Source organism: Schistocerca cancellata, chromosome 3 (assembly GCF_023864275.1).
Source record: "Schistocerca cancellata isolate TAMUIC-IGC-003103 chromosome 3, iqSchCanc2.1, whole genome shotgun sequence".
NCBI classification, from domain to species: domain Eukaryota; kingdom Metazoa; phylum Arthropoda; class Insecta; order Orthoptera; family Acrididae; genus Schistocerca; species Schistocerca cancellata.
The window spans coordinates 307,640,979-307,655,379 of NC_064628.1; the positions used below are offsets into that span (position 1 = coordinate 307,640,979).

A 14,401-nucleotide genomic window follows, 5' to 3' on the forward strand; every position below is an offset into this window, starting at 1 on the left:
GTGCAAACCACACTTCATCTGAAAGTGATTTGTATTATTTAGCAACAAAAACTGTCAAGTAATTATGGTCGAGTGCGAGTATAAAAATTTAGAGTTCTTTAAATAGGCAATTTCCTGATGTATGGTTGTTTACTGTACACAATACCCTTACTGCTTCCTTCTCCTAAAAATACTCTATATATTTTATTACATTCTACTATTTTTCCTTCTCTTCCTTCCCTCTCCAGTCATGGTTAAATTTTCATCTCCCTTACCTACCTGAATGACCTCTCTTTTCGTAACACAATGTTTAAACATCTTTATCTGTGGAGCTAGAGGGTTCATAACTTGTACTACTGTGGTGGAATTTAACTTAATTACTGTCTTAGCTATTATAATGTATTCACTATGCTGTTCATAGTAGCTACCCGTGTTTTTATTTTCTTAATCATTTTTAGACCTATACCTGCATTATCACTGTTTGATTTTGTATTTGGACTCCTATACTCACCTGACCAGGAGTCCTATTTTCTTGCATTTGAACTTCACTAATTTCCACTATATATAACATAGTGGAATTTCTGTTGGGTTGTTGCCCAAGGAATCACACACATTTCTGTAATACTCAGTATATTTCATTACAGACTTCCACATTACAATAAGTCGTACAACCAACTGAACAAGCAAGATGGCATGGGCCATTCACATAAAAGTGTCAAAGAATTTGCAATGTCAGAGATATGTTGCACATACTTGTTGATGCCACACAGCCCCCCCCCCCCCCCCCCCTGCAGTGTGGAGCATGGTTTGATCACAGTGGAAGGGAGACATGTCTGGTGGTGTAGGCGGTGAGGGAGATGTAAGTAAACATAATCACAGATATTAGGCAGATGTCAGCCCTTGCTGAATAGAGCTATAAAAGATAACTCGTGCATCTTGAAAGTGATGCTTTGGTGTGCCATATGGTGTTCTCACATTATTGGGACCTTCTTCATTCAGGGTAAACTTACAGCAGGCCATTATCTGCAGTTATTAAATGAATAAATACTGCCATTTTTGCTATCTCATGACAAGTCATTACTAACTTTCTTTCAGCACAGTGGTGCCCCACCTCATTACTGCTGTGCAGGCATACATGGTATCCAGTTTCCCTGGAGAACAATAGGTTGTTGTCGTTGGGCTGATGCCTACATATTTTCAGTCCATTAGATTTATATCTGTGGGAACTTGTGAAGACAACTGTGTAAGCATTGAAGATCAGAGACCATGCCCACCTCAGGGAGCTGATGATTGTTGTTTGTGCTCAAATGATGGTATATTTGTTGGTGTAAGGCAATGGGGAATGCATGAAGTGGATAACAACCATGTAAGTGGACAACACGTCAGGCACATTCAGCAGCTTGTGTGTGCTATCACCTGCATTTGCCTTGTACTGTAGTACATATGCAACATAATTCAAGAATGAAGAAAGAAATGCGCAAATGAAAGACACCATTGTTTTTCTTATGTAATTCTACACCTGTTTAGTATGTCATATGACCACTTTTCCATTTGAAAATTATGATTTGCATTCTAGATGGTGGCTTATAAACTAGCCACCATGCTGGTAAAATAGCTTCACAGGTTTGCCTCCTCCCATCTCATAGTGCATGACTTTAAATTTCAGTTTATTCCATTGTTTTAGTTTAGAAGAGTGATTCCACACCTATACACCACAATGTATGTTGTTTGACTGATCACTATTAGTCAAATGCTTGTTATTAGTCTTTTAGATTATATTGCAATAAAATCATGATCATATGTAAAATATGCAAGAACTTTTTCTGTTGCTGCAAAACTTATAAGAGATGAGAAGTTTTATTAATTTCATGTTGTCAGAAATACTTTTTTTCAGGTTTGTGGCAGCTCTTGGTCTCATGGAAAACAGTATTATGATACTCATTGCAAGTATGCTTATATCACCTCTCATGGTAAGAAACATACAATTTTTCCAGTTTGTGTGTGAGGGAGCTAATTACTTTCTTCTAAATGAGCAGTACCTGCAGTTATTTTTGAAATAATCTAGAACAGAAGTTTTTAGATATCTGTGACAAGGACTCATATGATCATGTACCATATGGATTCAGTTTTCTTCAGTTCAGTGAGCAACTACAAGTGCTCTAGAAACCACCACCTTTTGTGATATACATGAACAAGAATTTTATATGTATGTTTCAATTCTGTACCATCAAGAATAAAAGATGGAAATAAAAGCATCACTGTTGTCTCAGACATGCATCTGGCAGCTCCATTACATCAACACAATACTCTCTGAAACTACCCTATATCACAGAATGAGGAATTCTGAATGTCCATGTGACTTCAAAGACAGAATGTTTTATTTTCTAATCACTTGTTGTATTTCTGTAACAAACATCATAAGATACTGGTTGCTCAGGGATCTGCAGTATAGTCCTTTCAATCATAAATTAACAGGTTACTGAAATATATTAATGCACTTGCAGACAATTGAAGACTTTACATGTTTTGTTGTATTAGCTCTTAAGGGGAGTTGGAATGGAAAAAAAAAACATTTTCAGATTTTTATCTCATTATAAAATTTTCAATTTTCTGAATAAAATGATATATCACTTATAAACTCACATGGGAAGTATTTTATTTTATTTTTTTAAATATAATCTATACCAGTTGAAAATATTAAAATTTTAAGATGCATTACTTTGAGATCTAATAAAATCAGTAATTATTTATCTAGAAGGCTGTGGATTGCTGAGTTATAAAGATCATGTCCTGAAGAGGATGGGCACCGGGTTGAGGAAGATGAAACAAAGTTTGAGAGACAATAAAGTTTCTGATGGTAAAACCATAAGAGGCAGGCTGACAGACAAAATGATTGATGAAATATAACAGTATTATGGGTTGGCCATTATAAATAATACTGAGGATTTGTTGAAAATGAAGCAGACAGTATGGGCTACCTTCTTCCACAGACTGTCAACTGATGAAGAACCAGTACACCACCTTTGCCCTCGTGGACCTGATTCATGGTGCAATTACCACAATGCCCAGTATGCAGACTGTTCATATAGCCATAAACATTCCATCCCAGCAGCAGTCATGGATACCATAAAAACCATAAAACCTATTTACAGAGACCTGGCAAATCCTGAATTACTGAAGAAGTGTCTGCATGGTCAGACTCAAAATCCCAAAGAGTCGTTCAATAATTTTATATGGACTCTCTTACCAAAAAAATGTTTTTGTTGGAATGAAAGCACTGAAGTGGGGTATCAGTGATGCTGTTACTGCTTTTAATGGTGGCAAAATTGGTATGGTGAAAGTGATACAGCATATGGGAATTAATCCTGGAACAAACTGCATGAGAGAACTTGAATGGATGGACAAGGTTTGCATTAATAAAGCAGAGTATGCAGCACAATTGGCCACTAAGGAGTCCAGAAAGAAGAAAAGCAGAAAAAACTTGGCAAAATATCAATAGGATGATATACAGTATGGTGCAGCATGCTTCTGAGTTACTAAAAATAAAAAAATAAGCATATATTAAGTGAGTCACAGTTTTTTGAAACTTTATAAGCTGTTCCTGAAAATTTACATTTTCTGTTGCATTTTTCCATAAATCTCAGAAACCACTTCGAGTAGAGTATTCAAATTTTCAGGGAGTAATAACAAACATATCCTGAGTCTACTGAACTAAAAGAATAACATAATGTTATGTATAATTAAAATTATTTAGGATAACATACAAAAAAAGTGCACAAAATTTAAATCGTGTAATTAAAAATAGTATTTCTGAAAGTAGTGGCTGAAATGCAGTTATAGTAGTTCAGTAGACTCAGAACATACAGTTTAATGTCCTGTAAAAGTTTCATGTCAATGTCTACAGTGGTTCCTTAAATACAGTGAAGCCAAGTCACTACATTTAATGTTGTCGGGATAGGGCATTCCAACTCCCCTTAACCCAGAATGAGTGAGATTGTGTATGGAAAGGTGGCTAGTGTTCATCACACCCCCTATCTCATAGTCAATGTTACATTTTTGAGCTGTCAGCAACTTTATGAGATATATAGTTATTTATAGTATTCTTTGATTTATTTTTATAATTTATTTTTCTCAAGATGTCTTATGAAGAGAATGAATGTTGGCTAGAAGAACTACTAGAAGTTTTAGAAAACTGTTAAAATGCTAGTTCCTGTGACTCTGAGAGTGAAGAAGAGAAAGTTTCTCAAAGAAGTGAAGAAAGTGATTTGGAACAAGAGGGTATTTTGTATGATTAGGAAGAGCCAAAATCTGCATTACCACTCTTAGTCAGTCACCTGTGGTACGTGGGACTTTTTATACCTCCAAGGATGGAACAAAATGGATGAAGGATTGCCCTAAGCAGAGTGTTTGTATACGTTCAGAGAATGTTATTACCAATTCTCCAGGTGTAAAAGGTGTTGTAGAACATGCAAAAACACAGACTGAATGTTGGAGTCTTTTTATGACAAACAGTATGTTGAATAGGTAGGATCAGAAATGAGGAGGAACAAATAGCTCTAAAAATAAAAGAAACCCTGGTAACAAATGCATCGTGTGTTGCAAACCATTTAAACAAGTATTTTGTCTGTGTTATTGATAGCGCGGGATTGTCATGTTGCCCAGCTTTGTATGTTACTGACTATGCATTGCAGCTTGAGTATTGGGATGAATCAGTCGGACATATATAATTCCAGTTTACAACAATTGCCATAAATCATTTATACCCCACACTGTCAACCATTGGTGAACATTAGGCTTACGCATATCGTAACAACACATGAACCTACAATAGTATATAGAACAAATCATACTGCAGTTTCAGTAGTAAAGCAGAGATGAAGAGATCTGCTTAGGATAGACTGATGTGGAGAACAGCATTAAACTAGTCTATGGACTGAAGATAACAACAACAACAACAGCACAGTTTGTAGTGTGACAGTGTCTTTACAGTATCTGTTTAGTATATTTATTTTTTATATATTTTGTAACACTAACCAAAACGGCGTTGCTGTGCTGGTGCTGTGAACGGCTGAAAGCAAGGGTAAACTACAGCCATAATTTTTCCTGAGGGCAAGCAGCTTTACGGTATGGTTAAATGATGATGGCGTCCTCTTGGGTAAAATATTCCAGAAATAAAATAGTCCCCCATTTGGGTCTCCGGGCGGGGACTACTCAAGAGGACGTCGTTATCAGGAAAAAGGAAACTGCCGTTCTACGGATAGGAGCGTGGAATGTCAGATCCAATAACCGGGCAGGTAGATTAGAAAATTTAAAAAGGGAAATGGATAGGTTAAAGTTCGATATATTGGGAATTAGCGGAGTTCGGTGGCAGGAGGAACAAGACTTCAGGTCAGGTGAATACAGGGTTATAAATACAAAATCAAATAGGGATAATGCAGAAGTAGGCTTAATAACGAATAAAAAAATAGGAATGTGGGTAAGCTACTACAAACAGCATAGTGAATGCATTATTGTAGCCAAGATAGATACGAAGCCCACGCCTACCACAATAGTACAAGTTTATATGCCAACTAGCTCCGCAGATGACAAAGAAATTGATGAAATGTATGATGAGATAAAAGAAATTATTCAGATAGTGAAGGGAGACAAAAATTTAATAGTCATGGGTGACCGGAATTCAGAAGTAGGAAAAGGAAGAGAAGGAAAAGTAGTAGATGAATATGGAATGGGGGTAAGGAATGAAAGAGGAAGCCGCTTGGTAAAATTTTGCACAGAGCATAACTTAATCATAGCTAACACTTGGTGCAAGAATCATGAAAGAAGGTTGTATACATGGAAGAGGCCTGGAGATACTAGAAGATTTCAGATAGATTATATAATGATAAGACAGAGATTTAGGAACCAGCTATTAAATTGTAAGACATTTCCAGGGGCAGATGTGGCCTCTGATCACAATCTATTGGTCATGAACTGCAGATTGAAACTGAAGAAACTGCAAAAATGTGGGAATTTAAGGAGATGGGACCCGGATAAACTGACAGAACCAGAGGTTGTAGAGAGTTTAAGAGAGAACATTAGGGACTGGCAAGAATGGGGGCAAGAAATACAGTAAAAGAAGAATGGGTAGCTTTGAGAGACGAAATAGTGAAGGCAGCAGAGGATCAAGTAGGTAAAAAGATGAGGGCTAGCAGAAATCCTTGGTTGATAGTAGATGTATTGAATTTTATTGATGAAAGGAGAAAATATAAAAATGCAGTAAATGAAGCAGGCAAAAAGGAATACGAACGTCTCAAAAATAAGATTGACAGGAAGTGCAAAATGGCTAAGCAGGGATGGCTAGAGGACAAATGTAAGGATGTAGAGTCATATATCACTAGGGGTAAGATAGATACTGCCTACAGGAAAATTAAAGAGACCTTTGGAGAAAAGAGAACCACTTGTATGAATATCAAGAGCTCAGATGGAAACCCAGTTCTAAGCAAAGAAGGGAAAGCAGAAAGGTGGAAGGACTATATAGAGGGTCTATACAAGGGCGATGTACTTGAGGACAATATTATGGAAATGGAAGAGAATGTAGATGTAGATGAAATGGGTGATATGATACTGCATGAAGAGTTTGACAGAGCACTGAAATACCTAAGTCGAAACAAGGCCCCGGGAGTATACAACATTACATTAGAACTACTGATAGCCTTGGGAGAGCCAATGCTGACAAAACTCTTCCATGTGGTGAGCAAGATGTATGAGACTGGTGAAATACCCTCAGACTTCAAGAAGAATATAATAATTACAATCCCAAAGAAAGCAGGTCTTGACAGATGTGAAAATTACTGAACTACCGGTTTAATAAGTCACAGCTGCAAAATACTAACATGAATTCTTTACAGATGAATGGAAAAACTGTTAGAAGATGACCTCAGGGAAAATCAGTTTGGATTCCGTAGAAATGTTGGAACATGTGAGGCAATACTGACCCTAAGACTTATCTTAGAAGATAGATTAAGGAAAGCCAAACCTACATTTCTAGCATTTGTAGACCTAGAGAAAGCTTTTCCCAATGTTGAATGGAATACTCTCTTTCAAATTCTAAAGGTGGCAGGGGTAAAATACAGGGAGCGAAAGCATATTTACAATTTGTACAGAAACCAGATGGCAGTTATAAGAGTCAAGGGGCATGAAAGGGAAGCAGTGGTTGGGAAGGGAGTGAGACAGGGTTGTAGACTATCCCCAATGACATACAATCTGTGCATTGAGCAAGCAGTAAAGGAAGCAAAAGAAAAATTTGGAGTAGGAATTAAAATACATGGAGAAGAAATAAAAACTTTGAGGTTCACCGATGACATTGTAATTCTGTCAGAAACTGCAAAGGACCTGGAAGAGCAGTTGAATGGAATGGACAGCGTCTCAAAAGGAGGATATAAGATGAATATGAACAAAAGCAAAATGAGGATAATGGAATATAGTCAAGTTAAGTCAGGTGATGCTGAGGGAATTAGGTTAGGTAATGAGATGCTTAAAGTAGTAAATGATTTTTTCTATTTGTGGAGCAAAATAACTAATGATTTTCAAAGTAGAGTGGATGTAAAATGTAGACCGGCAATGGCAAGCAAAGTGTTTCTGAAGAAGAGAAATTTGTTAACATTGAGTGTAGATTTAAGTGTCAGGAAGTCGTTTTTGAAAGTATTTGTATGGAGTGTAGCCATGTATGGAAGTGAAACATGGACAATAAATAGTTTGGACAAGAAGAGAATAGAAGCTTTCGAAATGAGGTGCTACAGAAGAATGCTGAGGATTAGATGGGTAGATCACATAACTAATGAGGAGGTATTGAATAGAATTGGGGAGAAGAGAAATTTACAGCACAGCTTGACTAGAAGAAGGGATTGGTTGGTAGGACATATTCTGAGGCATCAAGGGATCACCAATTTAGTATTGGAGGGCAGCGTGGAGGGTAAAACTTGTAGAGGGAGACGACGAGATGAATACACTAAGCAAATTCAGAAGGATGTATGTTGCAGTAGGTACTGGGAATAAAGAAGCATGCACAGGATAGAGTAGCATGGAGAGCTGCATCAAACTAGTCTCTGGACTGAAGACCACAACAACAACATATTTATTTCTTTTTTACAAGAACTCCTTACACTTTCCATTTCAGGTTTTCCTGAGTTATTATTTTGATAAATTGTACACTCAGTTCAATTGTGATGATTTTCCTGATTATTTATACTAGTGTATTGTTGTGCTCTCATACTGAGACAAGGACTTGTATAAGAGAGCCATTTAGACATTTAGGAGGTAGACTTGAATAGGAATGAGGCATGGAGAATGGGAGGACAAGGAAGGAAAATGAATGAGGAAAGTTGTGCTCTAGAAAAACTGAAGATTTCTTGGATAGACAAATTGATAAATTTGAAGACTCTCAAAATCAGCCATTGTCAATATACATAATAAATTTAAGTATGGTTTGTCCCTGGATGCCACTGTAACTCCACAACCCACTTCTACAGCCCTATGGAGGTCAATAATGTGGTAGCCCTCCACTGGAGAAGTTTCAGTTTGTAACTTCAAGTGTTAGGTTTGAAAATATTGATGTCAAAAAAAAAGGCATTGCACCAATAGACTTGTTATGTACAGTTGAAAAAGCAGTTGGGAATTAAGTGCTGAATTGGGTGAGATTAGTCAGAATGTTTGTGAATGTTTCAGAATGTTTAAAAGCATTCCAGACTGTACTGGATTTTCTCAGAAAATTTGAGAATGTTCCAGAACATTCAAGAATGTACTTGGATGTTTAAATATCCTGCTATGGTGGGCATATGCTCCATTACAGAAGGTGATATATAGTGGAGGGCAAGACACAAGTATCATACACTTTTGGAAATCAGAGTGACAGAAAGTGAAATAAATTTAAGTGAGAGCAAACTGCTAATGGTAGTGAATGGTGGCGTAAATGGAAGTTTACTGTATTAAGGAATACTTATAATGACTGCAGGTGTGTGATCAAAATGTTAGTGTATGAGAAGTGCAGAGTAGAAGAAACTGAGTTTACAGTGTGGCATGTGCAACATTCTGTTATGATCTAACTAAAGAGTGGAACACTTGAGATTACGGTTTGGCATGTAAAACATCCTGTTATGATCCAACTAAATAGTAGAACAAACACAAACACATTATCATTGAGAAAATGGAACATGTGTGCAATTCTGATGACTCCATTTGGTGCTACCTCCATGAGCAGTGAAGAACATCAATTCAGTCCTGTATTTTTGATTAAAGGACAAGCATATCATAGAGTGGGACCATAGCAAGTGTATTGCAGTGAGAATGAGCCACTGAAAGTTGATCAACATTGTGCAGATATAAGTGGATTGTGACAGGAACTCATTGAATAACTGCAGAGAACTTTACATAACTACAATCAGTTGGTTGACATATTCAAAAAAGCACTGGTTCAAATGGTATCTGATAAATACAAAGTTGTGATTCACACTGACAGAACACCAGATACACAAACATTGATTCAGTGCACCTCAAGTCAATGAAATTACTGTTGTAATTGTAGACAGTGAGTACACAAGTCATGATATAATTATTCACTGAGGAAGAGGAGGATTGCAATGTACCACAGAAACACATTGTTATTTGGAAAGAACTTCAATATATGTTAATTTTTGTAAGAAGAAAAGATTGTTACCAATTCAATTTGAAACAAGTGAACCAAAATACAGGTACAGAAACAAATGGGTTAAGATTTGTACCATGGCCAGGACTTTAACCCAGGTCTCCTGCTTACTAGGCACTTGTGTTAGCCATTATACCACCATAGCAGTATGGTTAACACGGCTGCATGGGCTACTCTAGTCAAGTGCCCTCCCTAACATAAACTTCACTTCATGCATTCGGCCTATTTTCCCCTTCTTATTTAGCAAAAAATAGGAAGAAACCTCGAAGGAACCAGCTTGTCATCATTCTGCCAGCTGGGAAGTGTATTACACCCAGTCTTTGTCAGTCAGAGTCATTGCCATAACTTTGTCACCACTGGGTCATAACAATGACCACCAGCATCTATCTGCCTGCCCATCCCAGACATCCAGCACCCCACCTGACAGTCACCCCTACTCTCGAGCTGTCAGTTCACATCTTTACTCTGGCCAATGCCATCACCATGCCCAATGTGGGGCAGAGTGGAGTACAGTTTGGATACTGATGGATCGATGATGACCAAGAAGATGTGCAACATGCTGATACCAGAAAACTACAAACACTGATTCCCCACACAGGGAGACCAATGTGTGTAAACAGCAGCACAAAGTTTTTACTTTCACTTGTGGAAATCCCTGTTTCCTTTAGTTTTATCTTTCTCTGTTTTTTCTGTAACATCATTGTGAGATACCACTGTAGTGTTTGCTAAGGGACCAAGTGCCAAGACATTAACTCCAGTAATGTGAACCCAGTGCAACTTACTTGAGCACTCCACCCCATGCATTGAATCTCACCCCATAGTATGATGCGTTTGCATTAAATAGGACATTACACCAGCCACTGCAGAGAGTGTGCCTGCCTCAGGCATTGAAAACCTTGGGTACCATGTAAACTTTGATAACTTCATAAAGATAAGTCAGAAGGGGCATGAGGATTTTTGTGTAAATAAGTAGTTATATATATCTAAAAACAAAGATGATGTGACTTACCAAACAAAAGCGCTGGCAGGTTGATAGACACACAAACAAACACAAACATACACACAAAATTTAAGCTTTCACAACCAATGGTTGCTTCATCAGGAAAGAGGGAAGAAGAGGGAAAGACGAAAGGATGTGGGTTTTAAGGGAGAGGGTAAGGAGTCATTCCAATCCCGGGAGCGGAAAGACTTAAGTATACACTCGCGCGGGCACACACACACACACACACACACACACACACATATCCATCTGCACATACACAGACACAAGCAGACATTTGTAAAGGCAAAGAGTTTGGGCAGCGATGTCAGTCGAGGCGGAAGTACAGAGGCAAAGATGTTGTTGAAAGACAGGTGAGGTATGAGCGGCGGCAACTTGAAATTAGCGGAGGTTGAGGCCTGGCGGATAACGAGAAGAGAGGATATACTGAAGGGCAAGTTCCCATCTCCAGAGTTCTGACAGATTGGTGTTAGTGGGAAGTATCCAGATAACCCGGATGGTGTAACACTGTGCCAAGATGTGCTGGCTGTGCACCAAGGCATGTTTAGCCACAGGGTGATCCTCATTACCAACAAACACTGTCTGCCTGTGTCCATTCATGTGAATGGACAGTTTGTTGCTGGTCATTCCCACATAGAACGCTTCACAGTGTAGGCAGGTCAGTTGGTAAATCACGTGGGTGCTTTCACACGTGGCTCTGCTTTTGATCGTGTACACCTTCCGGGTTACAGGACTGGAGTAGGTGGTGGTGGGAGGGTGCACGTGACAGGTTTTACACTGGGGGCAGTTACAAGGGTAGGAGCCAGAGGGTAGGGAAGGTGGTTTAGGGATTTCATGAGGATGAAATAAGAGGTTACGAAGTTAGGTGGACGGCGGAAAGACACTCTTGGTGGAGTGGGGAGGATTTCATGAAGGATAGATCTCATTTCAGGGCAGGATTTGAGGAAGTCGTATCTGTGCTGGTGAGCCACATTCAGAGTCTGATCCAGTCCCGGAAAGTATCCTGCCACAAGAGGGGCACTTTTGGGGTTCTTCTGTGGGAGGTTCTGGGTTTGAGGGGATGAGGAAGTGGCTCTGATTATTTGCTTCTGTACCAGGTCGGGAGGGTAGTTGCGGGATTCCGGACTGGAGCAGATTGGTTTGCCACGAAGACCTAGGCTGTAGGGAAGGGACCGTTTGATGCGGAATGGGTGACAGCTGTCATAATGGAGGTACTGTTGCTTGTTGGTGGGTTTGATGTGGACAGACGTGTGAAGCTGGCCATTGGACAGATGGAGGTCAACGTCAAGGAAAGTGGCATGGGATTTGGAGTAGGAACAGGTGAATCTGATGGAACCAAAGGAGTTGAGGTTGGAGGAAATTCTGGAGTTCTTCTTCACTGTGAGTCCAGATCATGAAGATGTCATGAATAAATTTGTACCAAACTTTGGGTTGGCAGGCCTGGGTAACCAAGAAGGCTTCCTCTAAGTGACCCATGAATAGGTTGGTGTATGAGGGGGCCATCCTGGTACCAATGGCTGTTCCCTTTAATTGTTGGTATGTCTGGCCTTCAAAAGCGAAGAAGTTGTGGGTCAGAGGTTTTAGGTGGGGTGGCAGGTGATCAGCGTGAAAGGAAGTGCTCCATCGCAGCGAGGCCCTGGACGTGCGGAATATTTGTGTATAAGGAAGTGGCATCAATGGTTACAAGGATGATTTCCGGGGGTAACAGATTGGGTAAGGATTCCAGGCGTTCGAGAAAGTGGTTGGTGTCTTTGATGAAGGATGGGAGACTGCATGTAATGGATTGAAGGTGTTGATCTACGTAGGCAGAGATACGTTCTGTGGGGGCTTGGTAACCAGCTACAATGGGGTGGCCGGGATGATTGGGTTTGTGAATTTTAGGAAGAAGGTAGAAGGTAGGGGTGCAGGGTGTCGGTGGGATCAGGAGGTTGATGGAGTCAGGTGAAAGGTTTTGTAGGGGGCCTAAGGTTCTGAAGATTTCTTGAAGCTCCGCCTGGACATCAGGAATGGGATTACCTTGGCAAACTTTGTATGTAGTGTTGTCTGAAAGCTGACACAGTCCCTCAGCCACATACTCCCGACGATCAAGTACCACGGTCGTGGAACCCTTGTCCGCCGGAAGAATGATGATGGATCGGTCAGCCTTCAGATCACGGATAGCCTGGGCTTCAGCAGTGGTGATGTTGGGAGTAGGACTAAGGTTTTTTAAGAAGGATTGAGAGGCAAGGCTGGAAGTCAGAAATTCCTGGAAGGTTTGGAGGGGGTGATTTTGAGGAAGAGGAGGTGGGTCCTGCTGTGATGAAGGACGGAACTGTTCCAGGCAGGGTTCAATTTGTATAGTATATTGGGGAGTTGGATCATTACGAGTAGGATTAGGTTCATTTTTCTTTGTGGCAAAGTGATATTTCTAGCAGAGAGTACTCTCTGATGAAGGTACAAGTATATAGAACAGGTTACCAGGTATGTGAGTGGCTCGAAGTCTTCTTAAGTAACAGAACCCAGTATGTTGTTGATGGTGAGTGTTTGTCGTACACAAGGGTATTATTGAGAATTCCCCAAGGAAGTGTTGTAAGACTATTGTTATTTTCTATATACATAAATGAGCTTGCAGACAGGGCAAGCAGCAGTCTGCAACTGTTTGTTGATGATGCTGTCATGTATGGGATGGTGTCATTATTGAGTGACTGTGGGAGTATACAAGATGACTTAGACATAATTTCATCAAGCCAACTAACTCTAAATATAGTAAAACATAAGTTAATGTAGATAAGTAGGGAAAAAACACATAATGTTCAAGAACCGCATTAGTATTATGCTGCTTGACACAGTAAAGTCAACTAAATATTTAGGCGTAATGTTGCAAAGCAATATGAAATGGAAGGAGCAGATAAGGATTGTAGTAGGGAAGGCAAATGGTCAGCTTCAGTTTATTGGGAGGATATTAGGAGAATGCTGTTGATCTGTAAAGGAGACTGCATACAGGACACTAGAGTGACTCATTGTTGAGTACTGTTCGAGTGTTTGGGATCTGCAACAAGTCAGATTAATGGAAGACATTAAGCAGTTCAGAGGCAGGGTGATAGATTTGATACCAGTAGGTTTAAACAATGTGTAGCTATTACGAAGACACTTTGCGAACTCAAATGGAAATCACTGGAGGGAAAGCAATGTTCTTTTCAAGAAACATTATTGAAAAAATTTAGAGAACCACCATTTGAGGCTGACTTCAGCATGATTCTACTGCTGCCAACATACCTTTCATGTAAGAATCATGAAAACAGGATTAAGAAATTTAATATCTTTTGTGTGGGATCTAAAATTAAAAAACCTCTCTCACACCGGCCTGATTTAGCTTCACTGATCAGGATAGTAAAAACATGCGTATATTAAGGTAATTTTCATTGACAAAGCAGGCTTATCACATTCACACAGTTCAATACTGTTCTATCCTGATTAAATTGAGCTTAACTTAAATTCCATAAGGCAGTGAAGCAATTTCGAAGTCTCGGTGCGACGAAAATTGTCAGTCAATCTCCTGGAAACATTTGTAATAATTATTAACTTTTGGTGATCACATGGGGAAGACCGGAGATCTGCTGGTAAGACCATGTTAGCCTATTTATGTGAAGTAACTGGATATCTTGAGCATACAAAATGGCAGGTTCGTCCAGTGTAAATCAGATGTTCCCCACTGATCCCGTGCAACACAGCATATTAAGCAGACACTGTCAATAATAATCAGT

The 14,401-nt window shown here is 39.4% G+C and overlaps 1 protein-coding gene across 1 annotated transcript in view; it reads left to right on the plus strand.

Annotated features, from left to right (window-relative positions):
• The window catches only part of LOC126176703 (uncharacterized), a 244,902-nt gene that overhangs the window by 112,345 nt on the left and 118,156 nt on the right, over positions 1 to 14,401 (plus strand). Inside the window, exon 6 of the mRNA XM_049923870.1 lies at positions 1,874 to 1,949. Coding sequence (XP_049779827.1) covers positions 1,874 to 1,949 — 76 coding nt within the window. The remainder of the gene's footprint in view (positions 1 to 1,873; positions 1,950 to 14,401) is intronic.